The 24,644-nt window shown below is 32.6% G+C and overlaps 2 protein-coding genes and 1 long non-coding RNA gene across 4 annotated transcripts; all 3 read right to left on the bottom strand.

Moving 5' to 3' along the window:
* Window positions 1-1,851: 1,851 nt before the first annotated feature.
* Window positions 1,852-5,808, bottom strand: LOC148235040 (uncharacterized). The gene is made up of 8 exons (XM_088185795.1): window positions 5,730-5,808; window positions 5,600-5,664; window positions 5,449-5,530; window positions 5,098-5,165; window positions 3,681-3,714; window positions 3,465-3,590; window positions 3,243-3,386; window positions 1,852-3,174 (listed from the first exon to the last, which is right to left on the bottom strand). The coding sequence occupies exons 1-8, from the start codon at window positions 5,740-5,742 to the stop codon at window positions 2,276-2,278; spliced, it is 1,431 nt and encodes a 476-aa protein (XP_088041921.1). The 5' UTR covers window positions 5,743-5,808; the 3' UTR covers window positions 1,852-2,275.
* An 11,458-nt stretch (window positions 5,809-17,266) lies between these two features.
* LOC148235039 (uncharacterized) lies at window positions 17,267-19,030 on the bottom strand. Its single transcript, XR_015809547.1, has 2 exons — window positions 17,879-19,030; window positions 17,267-17,659 (listed from the first exon to the last, which is right to left on the bottom strand). It is a non-coding gene; the product is annotated as an uncharacterized LOC148235039 (long non-coding RNA).
* A 1,284-nt stretch (window positions 19,031-20,314) lies between these two features.
* Window positions 20,315-23,667, bottom strand: LOC148235038 (uncharacterized). Of its 2 annotated transcripts, XM_088186007.1 has the most exons (6): window positions 23,576-23,667; window positions 23,461-23,516; window positions 23,263-23,392; window positions 22,469-22,500; window positions 20,781-21,615; window positions 20,315-20,709 (listed from the first exon to the last, which is right to left on the bottom strand). In XM_088186007.1, exons 1-6 carry the CDS (start codon window positions 23,586-23,588, stop codon window positions 20,702-20,704), a joined length of 1,074 nt encoding a protein of 357 aa, XP_088042133.1. In that variant the 5' UTR covers window positions 23,589-23,667; the 3' UTR covers window positions 20,315-20,701. The 2 variants fall into 2 exon arrangements, with proteins under 2 accessions (XP_088042133.1, XP_088042134.1); XM_088186008.1 differs by lacking the exons at window positions 20,315-20,709; window positions 20,781-21,615; window positions 22,469-22,500 and having other exon boundaries at window positions 23,082-23,392.
* Between the last annotated feature and the right edge of the window lie 977 nt (window positions 23,668-24,644).

The raw sequence follows: 24,644 nt of genomic DNA, 5'->3' as shown, positions 1-24,644 counted from the left end.
AAAATCGGCTAGTTGCTCATGGGCGGAACTTCCTGTGCTTTTTGAAATTACATATGAAGGGTGGATAACATAGGAAAGAGCTACTGTCCCTGAGATTTATTTATGGTCATTGTAAAAGCAAGTCTTAACAGAAAAATTGTAAAGTTAAAAGACACGTCGATTGGTATTAAGAGAACGTAAGGAAAAAATATTTTTTGTCTTTAGCACAACCAGTTGAAATTGTTGCTATTACTATATTTAGTAACAATGTTTTGGCGCACAATCTAGTTAAATTGTATAATCTCGATGGATCTATGTTGCGAAGTAGTATAATGAAAACTCCAGTTTTAAAAATAAAATTGTGTGGCGGCATCCCAGATGGTTCCAAAGAATTTAGGAATTGTACATTTATTCGTTATACATTACCGTGTCAATGTATTTATTTAATGAAATGGTTATCATCAGTCCCGGCCGGTGAGATTTTTTTCCTTTCACTCATTCACTTTCGTCACTTATCACCCGAGCACAAAATGAGAAAGATCTCACCAACTGAGCTTGGTTATCATAACAACTTATTCAAAGTAGTATTTCGTAGGTGTGTAAACACGCACTTAAATATCTCCGTTTCTTCATCGTAATATCCCTTCCATTTATTTAGACAAAAATATAATCGAATGAAAAATTCCAGTGCCTCGTCCGTCGATCATTTACATAGCATATGATTCACCATGCAACTAAGCTCTATACACTTTCAATAAAATCATACTGCAGCGGCTCAATCTGGATAATTGTCATCCATCACCATAAATGTAAAATGCAGTGTAAATAAAATAATACATTTTGGTACGATTTATTAAAACAAATTATGAATAATTTAATTGTAGAAGTTCTGAACTTAAAAAACTGAAAATCACACCAAATATCTTATATGTAACAGAAATTGTACCTACTAGGCCAGGAATGGCGAACCTTGGGCACGCGTGCCCAAGGTGGCACGTTTGAGAATTTGGATTGCACGCGAACGATTTCCAAGTTCAAAAATATTTTTTTAATTTCTTAATTTAAGAAATTAAAATCTTGATTAAGTAATCCGTGAATTATTATTTATTTAATTTTATTAATTATCAAATGTTTTCTAAGATAAACGACAATCGTTTTAAAAAATAATTAATTATTTTTTTCTATCTTGGTCATTTTTTTACTCCTTGGGCACGCTGCACAATCGAGGAATAATATTTGAGGATTTTTTGGCACGCGAACCCAAAAAGGTTCGCCATGCCTGTACTAGGCTCTTGCCAACAATTTTTTCTTAAATTAAAATGTATTTTTAAAGAAAAAATAATATTTTATCATTAATTTAAATCAGGGGTAGGGAACTTGGATAGAACTCCTCAATTCAATAAATGTACCGATTTCTAATATTTTGTTAAAGGTAATTTTCGTCGTAGTTCTTTCGCTGAAGCCGCAGTGCCGAAATGACGCCCATCTTCTACGGCGAGCGCCAGTCTATTCCACTCTGCCACCCTCTGAACATGCCGCTCGCCTCCTCCCTTAGCCATTCCTTTGGGTCGCCCGCGTCATACTTTTCGCCTTGCTACTACGTGGTGTAACAATTTTTTTATATTTAAAATTAATGAATGGTGTATTTTTTTAATATCTTTGATTACAAACACTTTTGCCAGCAAAACAACTACGCTCAGCGGGCCGCCAAAGATTTATGACTTTTTCGGAGAATCTTGGTGCTCATGCATGACAAAAAACGATAATTTTGAATTTATAAATATCCAAACGGCCCTTGGCATAAAAAAGGTTCCCTGCCCCTGATTTAAATGTATAAATAATGTTAATATATTTATTGAATTAAAATAAAAGTTGGATTACACATCTTTATTTATAAAAAAAGGAACATAAAAAATATTCTAATTTACATACTTTGATTTACCAAGTCTTTCAGTTATATTCTTAATTAGCACCTTCCTAATTTTGATATTTTCAAAAAATATGTTATTTGAGATTTATTGCAATAGCATCATTAAAGCTGTAATAGCAGCGCTGACGACTTTTTATACTTACTATTTAATTAAGATTATATTATAAGTAGTTTAAAATTAATTCAAACAGAAATCTCTTAATTATTACACTGATTGTCTGCTGAAGTATTGTTACACGCTGTATCTCATTGGCTAATGCCTTTTATGTTCAGCATTAGATTTAAAATAATAATATAGGTTACTTTAATCAGAAATATTCTTAAAACAAACTTAATTTATAGCCTATAAATGTGTAGCAATAATTATTAGTTATGTACCCTCTTATGCAATCCAAGCGATATCCTAGATTTAAATGATTTTCCACATAGTTGGCAATTAAAGTCATTCGAATCTATATGAGCCTTAATATGCATAGAAAACGTAAACTGAGTATTAAATTCTTTCCCACATGTATTGCATTTGAAATAATCATTATGACATCCTTGTTTTATGTGACTTTTGATGCTTCCTTTGGATTCAAATAACTTTCCACACATTTCGCATTCGTAAGCATTGAAATTGTTATAGTGATGCTTCTTGTGTATCAACATGTATTGTTGACCTTTAAATGTTTTCCCGCATATCTCGCAATCGAATCTTTTATTGCCATGAGTGATGCTAATGTGCTTAGCGAGATGGTCTTCAGTTTTGAATGCTTTTCCACATATTTGGCATTTGAAATTACAGTCGTTATGAGACTTCATATGGTAATAGTTAAGATAATATTTGTTAAATATTTTTCCGCATATTTCACACTTGACGTCGTGTAAATTGCTGTGTTTCTGTCTCTTATGCATCCAAAGGGATCCGCTCGTTTTATACATCTTTCCACATTTATCGCATTTGAAACCATGTGTCTTTAAGTGTATTTTAAGTTCTTTTATATCTTCAAATTCCTCTCCGCAAGTATTACATTTCAAGTTACAGGCGTTATTAGCGACATGGATAGCATAATTAATTGTATTAAACGTTTGTCCACATTTTTTACATTTGTAGGTGTCGTGATGAATCTTTGCATGTTCTGTGAGATGTTGTTTGCTATCAAACGACTCTCCACATTTAGCACATGTAAAAACATATCTTTTTTTTTTACGTTGTGGTGCAATTTCGTTCAAGTAGTTCACATCGATATCGACACCATGTGATAGATAATTATGTAAGATACCTGCATACAAATTTTAACATGTTAATATACACATAAATAGCAGAAAAGTTTTGATGTATCTAAATTACCTTTTTGATTGTTTAATATTATCTGTTCAGGTTGACTTTTATAACCAACAGGATGCTCGGCAATTTGCAACTCATTTTTATCAATGTTATTAGTATTGCCCGCTTTGGCAATAAGCCTTTGTGTAAAATATTCACGTAAGTAATCTGTGGAAAACCAAAATGAATATATATTAGTTATTAAAATAGTAAAAAGTTGGATCTTCTATAGTTCATAAATATTACCACGTTGAGAAGCATCACTGAAATTGTTAGATGGACTTTGCTGCTTCACATTACGAGATTTTTTCTTCTCATCTTTTGTAACACATCTTTTGTAAACAACGTTTTGACTAACTACACTATCGTAATCTATAAAATTAGAACAGTTTTATATAAGATATTGATCCCTAATTAAAATTACATAAGTTATATGTTCCAAGTGTCTTGAATATTAATTACCCATGTATTCGTTGACATTGTATAGTTGCCGCTGCTGAAAATATTTATGAATATTTAAATAATACGGAGAATTAAATAATAAACAACAATGTTCTACTTTTTGTGACAAAGATAAATTGCTCAATTCATCTATAGAATTATAGGCTGATCTCAAATGTATCATTCGTTTTTATGTTAACACTAGATTTACGAAACCCAGCAAATTGACGGGTTTCAGATTTGATTTGTTCGACGGAATTTTTTCATGGTTTTTTTACGACTTTTTACATTTAAACAATGCAAATATATTAACACTATTTTTATTTTCGGAAACTACTTATTTTTGAAAATCTGGTCATTATATACCTATTTTTAATGACACACATCAAATTGACGGATTTATACCCGTAAATCTAGTGTTAAATAAAAATCATTTTAAATAGCATCTCATGTTTTATATGATAAACAATACTACATAATATATACTAAATTAATATGCTCAAGTGTTAGATTTTAATTATGAATTTTTGTGAAATTTTAAAAATAACTCAAATCTTGGCAAACATTGATCTGTAGGAGAAATGTGCATTGGACATTTATTTTTATGCTACTAACGATTTAGAGACAAGCCTCTGAGATTGACAGCAATAACGCATTTAAAATCTAAGAGGATGATGTTTGGGCAATGCAGAAGAATATTTTTAATAAAAATTCTGAAGCTCAAAGGAAATCCATTAATGCAAATAATGTAAATCCAAATTCATATTATAATTTATTGCAACTATATAAGAAAAATATATCAGTAGTTTTCATCATATTGACATGAAACTTTTTCTAAAACTAGACCATGTAAAAATCTTTACTAAGTTCGTTAACTAACCTAAACCACCATCTGGTTTCAAAATGGCAGCTAATAAAAAATTCAAAAATCGTAACTTCCCTAAAAATCTTGGAAAAAATAAGAAAGTAAAAAAATGTTTAAAAGTGGAAATAAAAATTAAAAATTCCATCGATTTCATGTGTTATGAAATTTATTCTAAAAATAAATCTTGTAAATAACTCGGATAAGTTTGTTAGCCTGTCTGATCCACCGAGTTTTTTCGAAATATATATATAAAAAAAGTATAACTTTATTAAATAAAAACGTTCAAAAACAGAAATTAAAAAAAAAAATATAAAGTAACAAAATCATCTTTGGATACATTTTAATGTGTTGTAGAACAGTGGTACTCAAACTTTTTCGATGTGCGGACATTTTTCAATATTAACTAGAGACTGGCTGAAGAAGTTAACTACATATTAACCAAAGATCTAACTACATAAACAGTATCTGTATCAGCAATAAAAAAATTTCCGAATGTATATTTTATTATGTAATAAATGTATATTTAAATAGTAAACCCAAAGGTTAAAAAAAACATTATTAGTAAATAATTACCTGTTGTAAATAGGAAGCGTCCACTTGATCAGAATTTGCAGTAAGTGCATAATTGTCATCAAGTATATCTGAAAATATGCATCAATTTATGAGCGTTACGACTTACCAAAATGAAATACTTTAATATGTGAAGAAAACCTTCAAAAAAATAGAATTTAATTCATAATTAAAGTCACAACATTGTAATGGTCACGGAGTCGTTTAAAAAAATTTTATAAGTAAGACATTAAATAAAAGCTCATTTGAAATACATTCTACTAACACTCAAAGAGCTCCACTAATGATATTAGCAATTAAGCAACGCATGCTGTAAGATATACATATATGGAAAAATATTTTTGGAATTCTAACCTATTTCGATCATGTTATCTATTTGATCACTGTCAGTATCATTTTCCTCTCTGGTGTCATTTTCTGTGCTCATTTGATAGTCCTAAAATGTATCAAATAATTTTAAACGATTTACTCAACAGTCTATGTATACAATTCGGATTATTTCAACCTCGATAGGATCAACTTCAAATATAATATATCCGGACTTTTCATCTTCGTCTTCGTCGTCAAATCCTATAAAACATAATTATTTATGTCATTTATTGAAGCATAATTAATTATTACATTCAACAACGTGCCGCTTTGTGACATTGTAGCGATTTGTCAAACAAATTAAAACAAGTCGGCCATCATTGTTTATGCAGCAAGCGTCAAACTAATTTTTATTTTGGTCCAAGCAATACTAATTACGTGCATATCCATTTTTATGTATTTATTTATAATTACCGTTCAAAAAAATTCCATACAACATTCGTGCGTAGCACTGTTTTTAATAAATTAAGAAATTAGTTTTTTTATACATAAATTTACCCTTTTACAATTTTTTCAGCGAAAAATTTGTCTCGTTTTTCGTCGGTTGCCTCGAATTTCGTTGGCGTACGCAACCCACGCGCTGCGCAGTGTTGCATTGTTTCTCGTTGTGTAAGCATTGCTTGCCAGTGTTAATGTTTTTACATACTACAAGTACATGCCTCGTAACACACTACAAATAATTGCCTCGGTTTCGGATGGATTAATGGCGAAAACTGAGGTACCATATATATGAATACATAAATGGACCTCCACGGGATTTTGAGAAAAATCTTAATTTTATAGTAGCGAAATTTATAAAATACTTTTGGCTTAGTTTCGTGGTGTTTTTATTGATGGTTTAGGGGACTAGTCACACACAATATATAACATTATATAGTTATACACATATGTGAAGAGAAATTTATGTCAAGTCTCGATGGAAGGATGACGATCCTCGCTAAGGTTGCCAGCCGCTGAATCTGCCTGCTCCAAGTGTACAAACTGAGCTGGTCTACACTAGATATTATATTATGTACTATAAAAATAATCCTGTCTTCCATCTCGCTTTAGTAGTTTTCTATAAATTGAGTGCTTTCAATTAACTTAAGGTGACTAAACGTCCTCAAATTTGTTTTCCTTTTTCCTCTTCGAACAAAAATTTCTGAGGTGACATTTTTTTAACTCCTGCGGCATCTCTCGATTAATAAATCATTCAGAAATAACCTTTTTTTGTGTCCTTTAATATTTTCATAATCTAGTCACAAAATCTGCCCTTAAGAGGATTCCAAGCATGTAGATTCAATTTTAGAAAATTATGGGTTTTTGCGCTCATTATGTTAGATTTGTTTTTTGTTGAGTAGTTCTTCGAGAACGTTTTGGTAATGAAACGCTGTAGATCACTTTTATATATGTATTTAGATTTAAATTACATTATTATACGGAGACTTGTTTTCGTACCCGCTGCTGAGAAAAGTCACGATTCTTTGTTTCACATATGCGGCAACCTGAACTGGTGAATAACTGGTCCACAATCAGATTAAACAGCCAAACTATAATAAAATTATTTTGATTTCTTATTTGTTGCTCTTGAATCGAACCAGCATTTAGTATTTTTTCTCAAGTTTATGAAAAACTACTAATGTAAGACATTACAACAAAAATAGGATTTATGTCGCAATTATTGACATATTTTACTTTGAATAAATATTCTGTCTGGTTTTTAATAATCATTTTTATTTATTGTGAGTTCATAAATCTACAATTTTATTATCAAAATAGAGAAAAAACATTTATCATTATACAATTTCCAAATAAACATAACAATATGGTTTCTAATTTATAAAAAAATGCATTTATTATATGCTTAAAATATACAAACACTATACAAAATAATATAAAACAAACAATACAAAAATAATAAAAAAAATTAAGGCTCTTACCTAAAGCGAACATTTTCTTTATTTATTCCATCAACCTTTGCATTAAGTAACTCTATCAAATTTGCTATGCTTCATTTTTATCATTATGCACATTCTTATAATGAAGGGATACGCCTCTCCTGTTTTTAAATATTTTCTTGCACAACTTGCAAGTTAATGCACTATCGGTATGAAACATACCCATATGTTTGATTAATGCTTTTTGAAACTTAAAAGTTAGCCCACATTTATCACATTTGAAAACAGAAAGTGTTTTATCGAGCATTTGTAGAGTTCTATATAATTTTCTATCTTTATAAATTCTCTTATTCCTTGTTTCATTACTCATGGGCATCTCAATAGATTCATTTCCGTTTATATGTTCTGTGTTATAAGAATGTTCTTTTAAATGCACAGCGACATTATATTCATTTATAGGTGGCGATTTCTCAACATCATTTGAAATACTTGGTTCAGTTCTAATTGGTTTCTCACATTTGTTGCATTTAAGCCACGAAACACCAGATTCATTTTTAATAGGCTTTTTACAATTTTTACATTGTAAGTTATTGCACTTAAGCTGTGAAACGCCCGATTCAGTTTTAACCAGTTTTTTACACTTCTTACATTTAATATTTACGTCATATGAAACGCTTGGTTCGGTTTCATACGATTTATCACAGTTTTCTAAGTGCACTGCAAGATTTCTTTTTAAATAAAATGATTTTTTACATTTATCGCATTTGAACTGATAGTCATGAGTCTTCATATGCTTTGATAAACTATTTTGGGTCATAAATATTTTTTCACATTCAAAACATTTGAAATTACGACATTTAAGCGAATGTCGGGTAAGGCCTTGTTTGGATGTAAATACCATTCCACAGTTTTTACAACTTTCATGTCCCTTCATATGATTTAAATACCTTAATTCAGTTTTAAATGTTTTTTCACATTTGTCACATTTGAAGTAACGGCAAATCAGTGAATGAATTTTAAGGTAGTTGCTCTTGCTAAATAATTTTCCACATTTATTACAAATGAAAGCAGCAACATTTACTTTTTTAATTTGGGTAAAATCTGAATCAATTCTATCGGTCTCATAGCCCAATGTATTTGATATAAGTTCTTGTTCACATAGCTGAAAATAAAAAAGTAATTCATTACAATAATTTCGGATTATTAATGTTAATGCCAAAATAAGATTTATCGGCTATATTTTTAAAAACTTAACAATGAAAGAAGCAAATGACTGAAATTTTATAAAGTTTGTAAATATTTTGATTAAATATAATAGGACTATCAGATTTTTTATGTTAATGTAGAAAAGATTGGTTGAAAATGTAGGGCAATTTTATAAAAACACAGACAAATTAGTAGACAAGTTTTTTATTTATAAAAATATTATACAAGTACTCCTCACCTTAACGACCGAGTTTCATTCCTAAGACTAGGTCGTTAATCGAATCGCTCTATAAGCAAGGAGCTTAATCATTTTTGTTTATTCTGAATAAGAATGTACAAAACGAATTATACAACATAAAAATAAAATCAGCAAAAAATATAAAAATGATGTACCAAAAAAATTATTTGATTCATAAAAATGACATGCATATTAACATTTTAGCATTGAATCCTTTAAAGACATCAGTATCATCATCAAAGTTATCAGCGGTGTTAACAGGAGCTGTAGAGGACCCGGGTAAGGGTGATGACGGAAAGAAAACAGAAGTGATTTATGGGGTAAGGGTTCTGGGTGTAACATTTGAAAAAAATCTCATTAGTATGGTCTGCTTTGTAAGCTTCTTTTTTCTTGATAAATTTCACGATAGCATTGTAAAAGTTCATTCATTTGTCGTTCCACTTTACTGAACCGTTCAACATTCGGATCCATAGCCCCTAGTTCTAATATAGCCGCATTCACTTTGGAGAATACATTGGCTAATCCCTTTATTGTGAACTTCTTTTGTACTCCATTCCATTCCATTCTTTTCTCTTCTTCATCTTCCAAGCGTTGCTGCACATCCAACTCTATTAGTTCTTCATTAGTTAGCTCACCCTCGGCATATTCCACTAATTGTTCAATATCTTCCACTTCAACATTTAAATTCAACACATTGGCTAGTTCCACAATTTCTTGATGTATGACATCAATTTGCTCGACTTTGTCAAAACCTTCGAAATTATTTACGAAACGTTTTAAGCATTTTTTCCATATGCCTTGCATACACTTTTCTGTTACTCCCTCCCAAGCTGATTCAATGTTCTTTATGCAGTCTAAAATGTTGTATGATTTCCAAAAATCACGAAGGGTTACTACATCACATTTTGTTGCTGTTACAGCTTTAGAAAATGTCATGCGCAAATGTAGTTGTAGCCCCCTGTTTCATTGGCTGTAGGACAGTAGTCGTGTTTTTAGGCAAATACACAACCTTTACATCTGGGTGTAGATCGTCAAGATGCTGGTGGTGGCCTGAGGCATTATCAAGCAGGAGGATAATTTTAAAGGGAATGCCCTTTTCCAGACAATAAAGCTTAACCGAGGGTATGAAGCAGTTGATGAACCAATCCTCAAATAAAGCTTGTGTTATCCACACATTCTTATTTGCACGATAGTAAACGGGCAGTGTGTGCTTACTAACGCGTTTCAATGCATGTGGGTTCTCAGAGCGATAAACGAGGAAAGGCTTTAACTTGAACCCGACAACATTTCCTCCCAACAACAACGTGATCCTGTCTTTAAAAGCCTTGAAACCGGGCATTGCTTTTGCTTCTTTGTGTATGTAGGATCTTTCGGGCATCTTCTTCCAACAAAGTCCGGTTTTTATTTACGAAAATTATGAAAAAAAAAATTCGATCGGGAAGCGGTTAATAATAGTGGTTATGCAAAGTATTCCATTCCTGATAATTAACATATCTTGGTCAAAGGCAGGAAAGAGCGAAACACCTCAGCTAACTTCTAAAGAGTACAGTAGACCCCCCCAATAACACAGTAAATTAGGGACGTGCTATTTGGGTGCCCGTTACTTTATGTGTGAGCGAGCCAAAGGGATATCTCACCACACGCGCCTGATTCGTACGTAAGTATTGCAACAAAATCTCTTAGTATTTTCTAGTCCCCCAACTACATGCATCCCAAATAGAACGTTCCAAATTTACCATGTTATTGGAGGATCTACTGTAGTGAACACAGCGTACTCACAAAAATTCCACTAGATTTTTTCCAATCAATATCTTCCACTTTTTTAAATAGAATAAAAATAAATCATAATAATATTAATATGGAACTAAAATGCTATTCAACAGTAAAGCAAACTGGTAATATATTAAATCACTATACCCTTTGAACGGTATCGCCGTACATGTATGGTGGTCGATCATTCACTGTTTTAAGATACCTCCGCCTCTGCCTTTGTGATTGGTTATGAATCACAAAGGCAGAAGCAGATGCATCTTAAGCCTAATTGACAAAAAAAAAACCGAAATATGATTGATCAAGTCATACCGAGTGTGGCTTAATTTGCACAATTAATATTATTTACAACCAGACTTCAACTATAAAAATACAGGTAAAAAATCTTAATAATAATAGCATTCTATAATGCAGATATTTCTAATTCGTTAATCTTACAATCAGGACACAATGCAAATGAATGTTCCTTGCATATGGGTTTACAACAAATGTGACATTTCACAGTCGTTTTGCGATTTTTTCTCCGAATGCAAAAATAGCATACTGGGCGATTCACATGAGATCCGCACGTTCCTGGATCTTGGATTCTCACTGTTTCGGGTGTCTCTCCTAAGTATTCCAAAATTTTCAGTCGCATTACTTGCGGTAAATTTTGGGCGGTTAATTTATTTTTTAAATATGGTTTGAGAAGACTAGATGCTAAGATTTTTAAATACTTTTGACGAGTAACTATTTTATTAGAATTTATATTATGAACTATTTGACTGTTTATTCCCGCGATATTTAATAAAGTATAAAATATGGTTAAGGGCCAACGAACAGTAACTCTTGCTACTGAATAATCTGCTTTTAATCTATCCACAGCCTCTACTCCTCCCTTTGTTTTGTTATAAAAAGAAATTATCTCCGGTGTGTTACTCTCAGGATCGATATTATCTCCAGAATGCATCGTTGATAATATTATAATATTTTTATCTATTTTTGGAACATAAGATACGATGACACTATTTTTGGTAAAAGCAAATAAACTTGTGTTTATTTGTCTTTGTTTGGTGTTTGTGAATATTTGCGGAAGTTCAGGCTTAGTTTTTTTTACTGCACCTACAATCGTTATATTGTAGTTTTTTAATAGATCATCTGCGAGTGGTATGGAAGTAAACGAGTTATTTATTGTTATATTTCGTCCTGTATGCAAAATAGGCTCGATCAATTTTTTCACTACTGAACTAGCTTTATTGTTAATTTTATATGGACCTTCTGGTTGCTTTCCTACGTCCACTTCCATTTTTGCAGTATAAGATATGTCAGAATCAACCAGTGTAAAGAATTTAATTCCATATTTAGTTGCTTGATTAGGTATACTTTTTCTGAAACTACAACGTCCTCCAAATCTTTCATAAATCTCGTCTATCGTTGCAAACATACCAATTCGGTAAATAATTTCGCATCGCTTTGAGAAACCATCGAAAACTTTTCTTATTGGTGCGAGTTTATCGATTTTTTTCCTATTCTTTATATGCATAATATCATCAAATTGTAATGCTCTCAGAAGCATATAAAATCGATTATATCTCATCGTAATTCTAAAACATTCCAAAGCCGTGCCGTCAGTTGCCCAAAGATCTTCTACATTTTTATGTGATGATTTTAGAATACCCGCTATATATAAAAGTCCAAATAATGCTTTTATCTCATCGGTGGTAGTTTCCAATACATCCCGCTCGCGTTGGTATTTACTCTTCATTTTAGTTAAATGAGCGTTTGTGTGGTTGACTATTTCATCAAGTATATCATCTGGAAAATATAACTGCCAGCATTCAAAGGGAGTCTTAGCGTATTTTGCAAAAGGATTCAAACCAGGTGGATTGGTGGCCATGTAATGACTTCTCGTTCGTCGACTTTTTGCTGGTGGATGAGCTTTCCATGTATATTTTCTGTTTTTCCCGTAAATAATGGGTTCACTATTTGAATTAATTGTACTCATTTCAATATCAGATGCTAATGTAGTCTCAGTGTCGCTGCTATAGTTGCTAGCTTCTAACATTTCACTATCAGAATCATCGAGAGCATTTAAAACTTCTTCTTTGTGTTCCTCTTTTAGCCAAGATAAATTATGGTTGGTGATTTTTATCTAAGGGATAAAAAAAATTGTCGAAAAAATATTTTTTATACTTTAATAATTATTTTAATGGAAGAGATAAAAATGAATTATCTTAACACGTTTTTAACATTGAAAAATTAATGGGGTTTTCTTTAAAAGTTTTACAAAAAAATGTTTATGTGAGTTATATGCAATGCTGCAGTGAATATAATATTTAATATATGTTGCTCTTACATAACGTAACTAACTCTTGGAATACTCATGAATTTTAACTACTGTATAACCATATCGTCGTTTTGGAAAAGATCATTACAATGCAAAAATAATAATGTTTGAGATTTTTTTATAAAATAACTGAAATTTTTTATTGCAAGTTGTATAGAAATCGCTACATAGTGTGTGATAGTCAAAGTTAAAAATGGCTGTTTTTCTCGGGCTTTTTATGATCGTCTCAGTTAATTTGGTGTAGCTTGGTACAAGTTAGGCTGAACTCGTATATTCCAAATATTGAAAGCAAAGTTCTAAGTTCAAAGAAGGAGGTCAACATCCTAATATTCTTTGACCAATGCAGATGATTCAGTGCCGAACAAGAATCTTGTCTAATATATATTTTAATAGACTTTTTGGTGGAATTCGTTCTCGATGGTGTAATCTCACTACCCAGTTTTGGTGACAATATATAAGACTGAATATTTTTTTGTTAGGTTACAGTAAAAGTGCACATTTTTTTATATCTGCATTATTGATCCTATAAATAGATCTTGGCGCCGACATGCACAGCTGCTCCATTGTTCCTTTTTCGATTCTCAGTGAATTCACAGAAAACAAATCAATTAGTTTTATGACCCTTTTTAACAGGTCTTCCATAATTAATTTTGATGCAACGATAATGGATGATCCCGACACATGAATATAAATGGATCTGCTTTTTTTTTTGATAATATTTCACAAAATTGTTACTCTGGTTAGTACTTATAGTAATATTTACTAATCCTTATTATATATGATCACTCGATTTGAGCCTAGAAAAATATTTATGCATTTATCTGCAGGAAAAATATGATAACAATGTCAAAGATAAATAGCTTTCACGCAAAGAGAAAGAGAAGTATGAAATTTTAAGCATTTTAGTTGCGTTGTTATGTCCAACATTTAATGAATCTATTTATTATTTTTTTTGTAACTCTTTCGATGTAACATGACAGGCATAAGCCCAATGCGTAACAATTCACACCTATAAATAGTGAGAGACCAGACTGAAAAACTGACATCTATTTTATTAATTAAAAACTATTATTACAAATTACAAACAACAAATATTATGCACGACCTGGCTCGATATATTTTTAATTATTCATCACAATATTTATCCGATTATACTAATAAGTTACTACAGAGTAAACACAAGTAACAACTAAGTAAGTAGTTAACATAAGACTGAAATCCATCTGTAAATCAGACGTATATTTTATAAATTCTAAACTATTATAACAGCTAACAATCAATCTAGCTCGATTTTTTGATTGATTGGTTTTATTTTATTTTATCCATGAGATTAGGAAAATCTAGGGAAACCAAATTTGTGATGATCAATCGGAATTATAATTATATAATAATGCCTTCTAGACACAATAGAAATTGATAAACAATAGAGTTCATATGGGATTTGAACCCGGAACTTTGAGTGTGGCATTATCTAATGAGTTTAAACGATAATGATTACCTGTCCTACAGTTCCCATCCAAGTACTGACCACGAGCAATTCAGTCGTTCACTACACTAATGAAACGCTAAAGCGCAGTTTATATATTTTAATGCACACCACAAATAAAATGTTGCTCAATCAATGCATTTATTTAATGATCATTTTTTATTATTGTAATGCATAAACAATTAGTTTTATGAAACAAAATATTTATTTAAATGCTAAATATCTTTAAATAATTCTCTGTTAAATAGCATCCAAAATAAACTTGTCATTGAGATTTTTATCAATAACGTATTTACAAAAAACTCAAAGGTGAAATATTTTTTATAGTGCAGAAGGATTATTATAAATTGTAACTGATTAGAGCTCGTATGAACAAAATAGATATTACGGATGTCTAAAACAATCTCCTTATTTAACAAAAAAAAATCCATAATATTATTATGAAAACAATGATTAATTTTAATAATATTGTAGTATCTATTATTAAAATCTATTAGTTTTGTGTTGTGGCAGTCTTATTCCAAGCCGACGATATATAAACCATAAAAATATTGATACTAGAAATAATGAATAATTACCTTTTTTATGGGCCCAATTTCCATGCCTTCAGGATTTGTCGTTGATTCGTGAATTTCTAAAATTACAAATTATTATTGCTTAAGTAAAAAATAATTTGGACTCTAATTTTGGTTCAGAAAACAAGTCACAATGTTTCAAAGCATCGCTATAGCGGCTGCAGAAATTGATAACAGCCACAGCTAATAAACAATGTAAATTACATCAAAATCATTTGCACAAGGATTTCCCTACTTATAAAAGAAGTGGGGTACTTTTTAAACTAAATAATCACATATTTATATTAAATTGTGGGTTTGAAACACGAAAGCTACAGTTAAACTAAAAACATATATAATTATGAAAGTTTCTCACCTATTTCAGACATAACATTTCCTTTATCAGTGTAAAAAACAGTCTCCTCGTTCTCTGTATGGAGCACATTTTCATTATCAACATCACAATCAGGTCTTTCATCGTTTATTTCATTCATAACATTTTGGATGTTGTTTTCCAGTTTTATTGAGTGTTCCTTAAATTGAAATTACCATTTTTAAGATGAACACTGTTTTAAAATAAATTGACATACAAATATTTAGATTGCTAACCTCAATTGTGATATATTCAATATTTATATCAGTAGATTCTGATTCAACTTTAACGCCTAATTTAATAAAAATATACTCGTTAGTTTACTTTAGTAAAACACTCGATTTTAAGTATGTTCGTACCTTTTTGTGACATTGTGGCGAATTGTCAGGTAACTGCCTTCGTTTCAAATGTCAACCAAGCATTTTGGTTTCCTTAAGTATATAAAGCCAACCAATCAACAACTGATGCATGGCAACTTATGGTTGAAATAATTTTGACAAGTGACAGCACTATATTTTTCCTATCAAATTCGACAACACACTAATTTTGATTAGCTGATACGCGCTTTGACGTCGTGATTTTCCTTTTTTGGTCTAAGCACACCTAATGCACGGCTGTCTAGAGAACTATGGTAAAAGCGGTAGGTTAATTATTTTTAAAATATATTTTAAAAAATACCGATACAAAATTCGCACTTTTCTTGTTATTCGCAATAAAGTCAGAGTACTTCAATACAAAAAAATAATTGTGAATTTCTATCATTAGTATATATTTATTTATTTTTGACAAACATTATATCTTTTAATATCAGTGATTGATTAGGTATATAAGCAATTTCTTGTATAAACTATAATAGCCAACAGTAACTTACCAAAGAGCATACATGACCTGATAAGATTTAATGTAAATAAATTCACATTTTATCCTATTCTTCTGTGGAGGTCTATTTATTTATTTTAATATAACTAAAACAAGGCGGCACTCTGGTAGCACTGACGTGATGGCAGTGGAGGGCAACACATTCTTTGGCGGATGCGACGGAGTTTGCCGTACGGCTTTGCCTCGTGCGCCGATCATTCATATAATCATTTTAATATGTAATATAAATTGTATTTATACTGCTGCAGCGGCCCAATCTGTGTCTAATTGCTGCCCGTCTTCTAAATTTCTAGATATACATAAAAGAGAGCAATTCATTAGTTAGTCCTGTATATTTTATTTGAAAAAACACACAATACTTCATCATTATATCTAATTTACAACAAAAATAACAGGCTATTGCCGTAGATATTTTTTATTATTAATATTCTATCCAATCGCCCATTATCAATAATCGATTGGCATCTCCGACGCATAGTTTCAATTAATTTGACAGCGTATTTTTGAGGAAAAGATCTTCAGGTTGATCAAATTTGGCGACATAATTGCCTAATATTCCAAATCTTCTTTCCATATAGCTTTAGCTTTAATAATGCCCAAAATATTTCGATGGGATTTGTATCCGGTGATTCCGAGGGCCAATCCAATGCGACGTCATTTTGAATTTTCCAGTGCTATATATATATGACTTCGGTGTTTCGGATCATTGTCTTCTTGGAGAAGCCAATTTTTCCCTCTTCTTCCAAATCACCTCTAGGCAAATGGTAATAAAGCTATTTCATAGATTTTCACGATCTACCACTAATCATTTTAGTGGCAACTAGATTTTTGGTGAAGAGGTGCAAAGTACCAAATCCACATCTTGAGAAGCAATCCCAAAAATGCACCTTTATTGGGTGTATGGGGATCCCGAGACGACCGTCCGTGACGCAGCATAAGTGAAAGTGAAGTCCCGCTGAGCCGCGCGCCCGAACTAAGCGGCGTTGTACAACCACACCGCATCCCCGCCACCGCAAGCAACGCGCGGAGTGGGGATACTGTTGCGCACCCGACCGGGATTATAAGGCGGCGCTAAAAGGCTCACAGGGAGACAAGACACATTCTACTCAGGACTTCTGACACTGCAACACTCACTGGACTACACGGATTCTACACCTCGCCTCCTGTTCGAGCAACCATCTCCAGGACACGCGCTCGAGGCTTAATATCGACGACTGTCGAAGGATCCCAGTCAACACGTGTCAAGAGCGTACCGGACGATTTCACAAGGGCCACTTTGTACAGTTCGCTGTACAAACGTCCTATCACAGATCGTCAACCGGACTGCTGATAACTACAATACAGAAGCGTAACCCCACGACCGCTTCATTGGTGACCCCGACGTGATGGATTCTCCAGCCAATACCAGTGTTTCAACCAACCTGCAAGCAACGATGACCATCACACATGCTTGCGTAGAGCTTCATGTGGAGGCGGCTGGGAACTTCCTAGCCGGCCGGAACCTCCGAGCGCCACATACACAGCTCCGCACACTGTCTGGAGACACATCTCCAGCAACGACAACGCCCGTCTAAGTTCCGACTATAAACTTAGCAACGGATTGCAGCACCGACTGATCGTTTCAGTTTCAACCACAAACTAAACGACGACCCGCTGCAATGCAACTCCACTGCGAAGAGCTTCCTGTGGACGCGGCTGGGAACTACCTAGCCGACCGGAACCTCCGAGTGCCACATACACAGCTCCGCACACTGTCTGGAGACACATCTTCAGCAACGACAACGCCCGTCTAAGTTTCGACTATAAACTTAGCAACGGATTGCAGCACCGACTGATCGTTTCAGTTTCAACCACAAACTAAACGACGACCCGCTGCAATGCAACTCCACTGCGAAGAGTTTCCTGTGGACGCGGCTGGGAGCTTCCTAGCCGGCCGGGACCTCCGAGTGCCACATACACAGCTCCGCACACTATTTGGAGACACATCTCCAACAGCAACACCAATTCTTTGTCTAAGTTTCGACTGTAAACTTAATCAGACACGATTTGGCTAAACAGTGAAATTCCCGAAACGTTTGGGATACTGTTCACATTTTCGGCAACAACTTCAACCAACGACGGACGAGTCTACACAAAAATACAGACAACGGACAGCAGTATCTTGAAATATATATTTTAATTACAGTGATAATATTTTCTTTATATATTAAGGTAGAAGTATGCACACGGAGGAAAATGTCATGCGCAAGTGATAAACGGACCCCGGACCCCTACTTTTCCGTTAGCTGAGAGTTTCGCAAGGGCCACTTTGTACAGTTCGCTGTACATACGTCCACACAATCATCAACCAACTGGTTCTGCTTCCATCTGCGCCGACCCACGCTGCGCACGAAGACCACATCAGTCTGAACGAGCCTCAGCTTCTCCTCTTGGTTAAAGTTCGCAACTGTAAATTGCTAAGAGGGGGAGTACTATGGGGATCCCGAGACGACCGTCCGTGACGCAGCATAAGTGAAAGTGAAGTCCCGCTGAGCCGCGCGCCCGAACTAAGCGGCGTTGTACAACCACACCGCATCCCCGCCACCGCAAGCAACGCGCGGAGTGGGGATACTGTTGCGCACCCGACCGGGATTATAAGGCGGCGCTAAAAGGCTCACAGGGAGACAAGACACATTCTACTCAGGACTTCTGACACTGCAACACTCACTGGACTACACGGATTCTACACCTCGCCTCCTGTTCGAGCAACCATCTCCAGGACACGCGCTCGAGGTTTAATATCGACGACTGTCGAAGGATCCCAGTCAACACGTGTCAAGAGCGTACCGGACGATTTCATAAGGGCCACTTTGTACAGTCAACCGGACTGCTGATAACTACAATACAGAAGCGTAACCCCACGACCGCTTCAGGTGTTTAACAGTCCGCTGTAGGAATCTATTGTTGGGGACTAAGTTTGATTAATGCTACTACATGTCCAAAAAGAAGCTTCGTCAGAAAAAAATATGTTGACCCAATCACGATTCAAGTTCTCTTGAGTCCAAGTCATAATTTTATCGACGTTTTTCAGACAGTAGAGGTTTATACTCTACTCAAATATTTTATATTATGAGTATGCAAACCTCATTTTATAGTGTCGCATGAAAGTATAAATCTTTCTTCTCTAATACTGCTTTTTCACTTCGCAGTGATAGTCGAGTATTGCTCGCAAACACTCGTAGAATCAGTTTGTCCTCATTTTTTATTGTTTTCTTTATGGAGCCACGTTCCGGCAGGTTATCCAAATTTTTGACATCCGAATAGTTTTATACGCCTAAAACTTATTCATGTAGAATCATAGTCTTAGCAGCTGCTTTTGGACAATTTTGGTACTTTCCTGGATTTCTTCAAACTTCTCAAACATACATTTCTGTGCTTCAGTCTACAATAAATAATCTGGCCAGGTACATATATTTCACAAATTGGGGAACAGTAGTGGACTCAAATTGTACCCCTGTGGTTTTCCTGAAGTAGTATTTTGCTATCTCGAGTATCCGGTAATAACACCATATTTAAACAATTTAGCTTTTTATGTACTTTAGTTGTATCTTGTGCATCTATTTCTCATTGTATGAATAATACATAAATATTTTACAGCACACTCACGCAAAAATAAACTTATCTTGAAGAGGGAATCATTTTCAGTTTCGAATTAGGATGAACGAATACATATTATATTTTTACAAATTCTTTATTAATATTTTATGTATTTAATTACAATTATTTTATATAGTTTATATAATTATATAATATTATCATTCACATGATTTTGTGAATAATTTTTTTTATCGCAAAATTTTCTAATCTATGATTGATGCTTGGAAAATTGAGGAAGTGTATTACACTTTCCACGATAAATATTTGTGTGACGCTTAAGACCTAATTTTAATTTAAATGTTTTTCCACAAGTACCGCACTTAGTATCACCTGAATCGGCATCATGTGTCCGCTTATGGCAAACATATTTAAGCTTGTTATTAAATTCTCTTCCACATGCATCACACTGAAAACTAGTAATGTGATTAGTGTTTTTTACGTGGGCTGAGAGCAATATCTTACTTTTAAACATTTTTCCACACATGTCGCAAGGATAAGGTACAGGCGTTCTGGCCTTAATCTTTGCACGTTTTTTTATTTTGGTTTTCTCAGGCGGATGTTGTTTTAGATTATGCATAGAAAGTCTATAATTATTTACAAATGTTTCACCGCACTTATCGCATATTGCTTCATTATGATTTACAATTTTCAAGTGAAGGGCAATGTACGCCTTAGTTTTAAAAGTTTTGCCACACATATCGCATTCATAGTTATGTTCGTTAGAGTGAATATACTTCATATGATCGGTCAGATATTTTTTCTTTTTGAATTTCTTTTTGCACACAGTACAAGTTATTGCACTATCACTATGATTTACCATGTGTGTATTAAACAGTCTTTCATTTCTAAAAACATGCTCGCATATTTCACATACAAATAGTGAAGGCGTTTTGTTAGGTTTCTGTAAAGACCGATTTGATTGATCGTCTTCAAAAACTTCATTATTCATTGACTGATTATTCGTATCCACACTGAGAGTTGTATTTTTGTTTATATAATCTATATTATAAGAATGCTCTTTTAAATGCACAGCAGCATTGTTTTTCATGAGTGATTTTTTACTTTGTATTGATGACGAAGGAGAGAATAGACTGGTGGAGCAAACTTGTGGAGACCGAGATATTGTCGTAAGAGCCAATTTTGCAGTTGTTGATTTTTCACTAACTATTTCATTTTGAACATCATTTAAAATTTTCGGTTCAGTTTTAATTGGTTTTTCACATTTGTTGCATTTAAGCCACGAAACGCCAGTTTTACTCACAATTGGTTTTTCACACTTTTTACATTGCGCATACTGTGAAACGTCAGGTTCAGATTTAATTGTTTTTTTACATTTGTTACACTTCGAATTATTGCAATTAGCACCTTGTGATTCAATTATAATTGATTTTTCACATTTATTACATTTAACCCTTGCTTTCTGTGATATGTGTTTACATTTAATTGAGTGTCGTTCGAAACTACGTCTGTATATGAATACCATCCCACATTTCATACATTTCATACTATGAGTCTTAATGTGTTTTGAAAAATGTATTTCACTTTTAAAAGTTTCATCACATATGTCACATTTCAAATCGATACTTTTTAATCTTTTACAAAAATTGAAATCGTTGATACAATTATTTGTGTGTCTGCTAAGGCCACGTTTGGTATCGAATACTCTTCTACATCTGGTACAAGTGAAGCTATCGGTATATTCTTTTTTAAATTTGTTAAAATCTGAGCTTATTCTCTCATTAATGTAATTTAAAGCATTTACTATTTCTGGAAAATTGCTTAATTTTTCTTCCTTTGGCGATGATTCCTGAAAAGAAAAATAGTAATTAAAATATGTGCAAATATTTGTAATAGTTGTAAGTCAAAAGCATAAAGCAAAAGACTAAACAAATGGTAGAATATATTAAATCCTTTATGATTTTTTTTATTAGGCCAAGCTTAATATGTGACGGAAGGCAAATGATTTTTTATCTCTTTATGGAAGGTTTATTGTTGATCTCATATTTCCCACTAGTGTCTCTTGAGAGTCAATTTTTTTTATCAAGTATTCATTTAGTCATATTTTATGTACACACATATTCTATGTAGCTACTTTGATGTCCAAGGATTTAAAGGTTCATAATCTTAAGGTCTATGTAAATTATCCATTGATGATTTGTGTATCATTTTCCTCTTTTATATTTATAGAATCACAAATAATAATTCATTTATATCTGTTGCTGTTATGAATAAGAATTTATTTATGTAAATAAAAAATCACCGTTCATTTGACGTGTATTTTGATTTTTATATGATACCTCTGATATAATTAAAAAATAGTGGGTTGTTTTTCATAGAGAAAACGCAAAGACAATCTTTTTTCATATTATGATAAAATGTGATTCATTAAAATAAAAAATAATACAAAATGTTTTTTATTTTTCGTATTATTAGTAAAGTCGTATATAAGTTATATCTCCAAAATTAGGGTTGATACGGAAAATTTGATTTTTGTTGATCTGTATTCATAAACCCTGAAGCAATTTTTATACCGAAAAAATTAGTTCTTCCATTTTAAAAATCCAAAATTATAATACAGTAACAAGAACCATAAAATGTTACATATAAATCGAGTTATCTTACTTTATTACCAAAATGCCATATTGTTGTCATAAAATTACCTTTTCAACGGGAGCGGTGGTTGGTTCAGGATCTAAAATCATAAAAAAAATGCTGTTAAAGTGAAATTCTTGTGCGTGAGTCACCTCATGATCTTTGCAATATGAAAAGGAAAATAATATATATTGGTACACTACAAACCGTGCCAATTAATACATAAAATATTTTGAGGACAAATTAAATGAGCAATATATAAAATAATTGTGCCATAAAACGAATTGTTTGTGCATTACTGTTGGACAGATTAGGTCAGAACAGTGAACATCTTATGAATAACTATCTAACAAAGAATCCTCTTCTAAAGAAAAAAATCCGAAGATTTACCTTACATAAATGCGCAAACAATTCGTTTTATGGAACAAAGTATTTATTTAAATGCACATATCCCTTAAAATAATTCCTTGTTAAATAGCACTCAAATATTTTCAGTATATTACATAAAAAATGTTTAAATAATATTTACCAACGAGCTCCAACTTAGGTAAACAATTGTTTCGTGTGTGGTGCTAACCCCCCCCCCCTCTCCTCCCACTATTTGACATGGGATATGGTAATAAAGCAAGTCAAAATGCAATAATAAAAAATATCGTTTGAGAAAAGTTGTATAACATTGCGTAAATAATTTATCAATACGCTGCATTTGTTTTGTGTTTCATCAGTATAAAAGCTATGTAATAAAGAACATACATAACTCTAGAACAACTTTAATCATTGATAAATTTGAAGGTCCATAACAGAGCAACTAGACCACAAAACTAATCGCAAATTACCCTTGAAAAAACAAAAAATATAGAACCTATTTTAATCACTAGATTTCCAATATCAACGTCCGAATAATATCCTTCATAATCTATTCTCTCCACAGCATTTATATTTTCCTGGCTAGAATCATAGTTTTCTTCAATGATGTATTCATCTGCTTGTTCCTTAAAATAAAACAAAATCATCACTTTCGATTAACACGGTTTAAGTAATAAATATTTTGATAACTAACCTCAAATGTAATGTATTCAATTTCGATATCAACGGGCTCTATTTTAAGTCCTTGTTCTAAAAAAATATGCTTATTAGTTTTGATAAAGCATAATAAATTGTAAAAATATCTATACCGTCAAGTGACATTTTGGCGATTTGTCAGATCTCAAGCGTCAAATAAACTTCACCCATATTGGTCTAAACACTACTTAAGTGTTGCTATGTGAAAAAAGCAGTACAAAATTGGTGAACTTAAAAAATCATTTTGAATACCTATCGTATTAGAAAACAATACAACAGTGGGGGCCCTATTTATCTATTTATTTATTCATTTATTATAGCCAAAACTTGCTGGCACTCTGGTAGCACTGACCTCAACGGGTAGACAAAAGCCGGTGGTGCCTCGTCCACTGTTCTCTCGCATATACATATTTCAATATCAAACATGTAAACTTTATAAAAATTCTACTGCAGCGGTTCAATCTGTGTGTAATTTCCACCCGTCACCATCCGTCATCAAAAAACTATGACTATAAATTAAAAACTAAAAATTACTGCGTGGAGAAAATCTTTTAACATTTAGAACAACTTTGCAAATTAAAATTTTATTGAAATTTTGCTGAAGAATATAACTTGATTATTAGTATTTTTATACACTACTGTGTACTCTTTAAATTATTTCACACGTAAAAAATCGCGACGAAAAATAAACTACAAATTCTTAAATACCCACAATCGCAAAAAGAGCATGGTGTCAAATATAATATATTATTAATTTAATTTGAATTATATTTTTGCGCTCATCAAGTGCCAAATAACCTAGGGCCGGCCCTGATTGGACTAATCTGTCTGATATACGTTTTATTGCACAAATTATTATGTTTTTGTATAGCAATATAACATATATAAAACCGATATCAATATCAGGCGGCGGTTTCGAGTACAGAAATATTCAGGTTAGTTGTAATATTGTAACAGGTCATCGAGTTTGAAGAAGAATAGTCGTGGAAGTCGCAACGTAGTTGTTAAAAGCTGATGTTTTTGGAAATACGAACTTAAAAACCTTTTGTTTTTTGATTATTTAAAAAAAAACAAGCATTGAATAAATATGATATGTTGTAAAAATGTTACCATGAAAGTGATAATAACGTGTGTACATAAAAGAGAATATTGTAATTTCCGCGAGTGCGACAAATACACACA

This window comes from Plectrocnemia conspersa, unplaced genomic scaffold (assembly GCF_051122295.1).
Source record: "Plectrocnemia conspersa isolate PC_06_02 unplaced genomic scaffold, ASM5112229v1 ptg000005l, whole genome shotgun sequence".
NCBI lineage: Eukaryota > Metazoa > Arthropoda > Insecta > Trichoptera > Polycentropodidae > Plectrocnemia > Plectrocnemia conspersa.
This window is presented reverse-complemented; position numbering and strand designations above follow the sequence as displayed.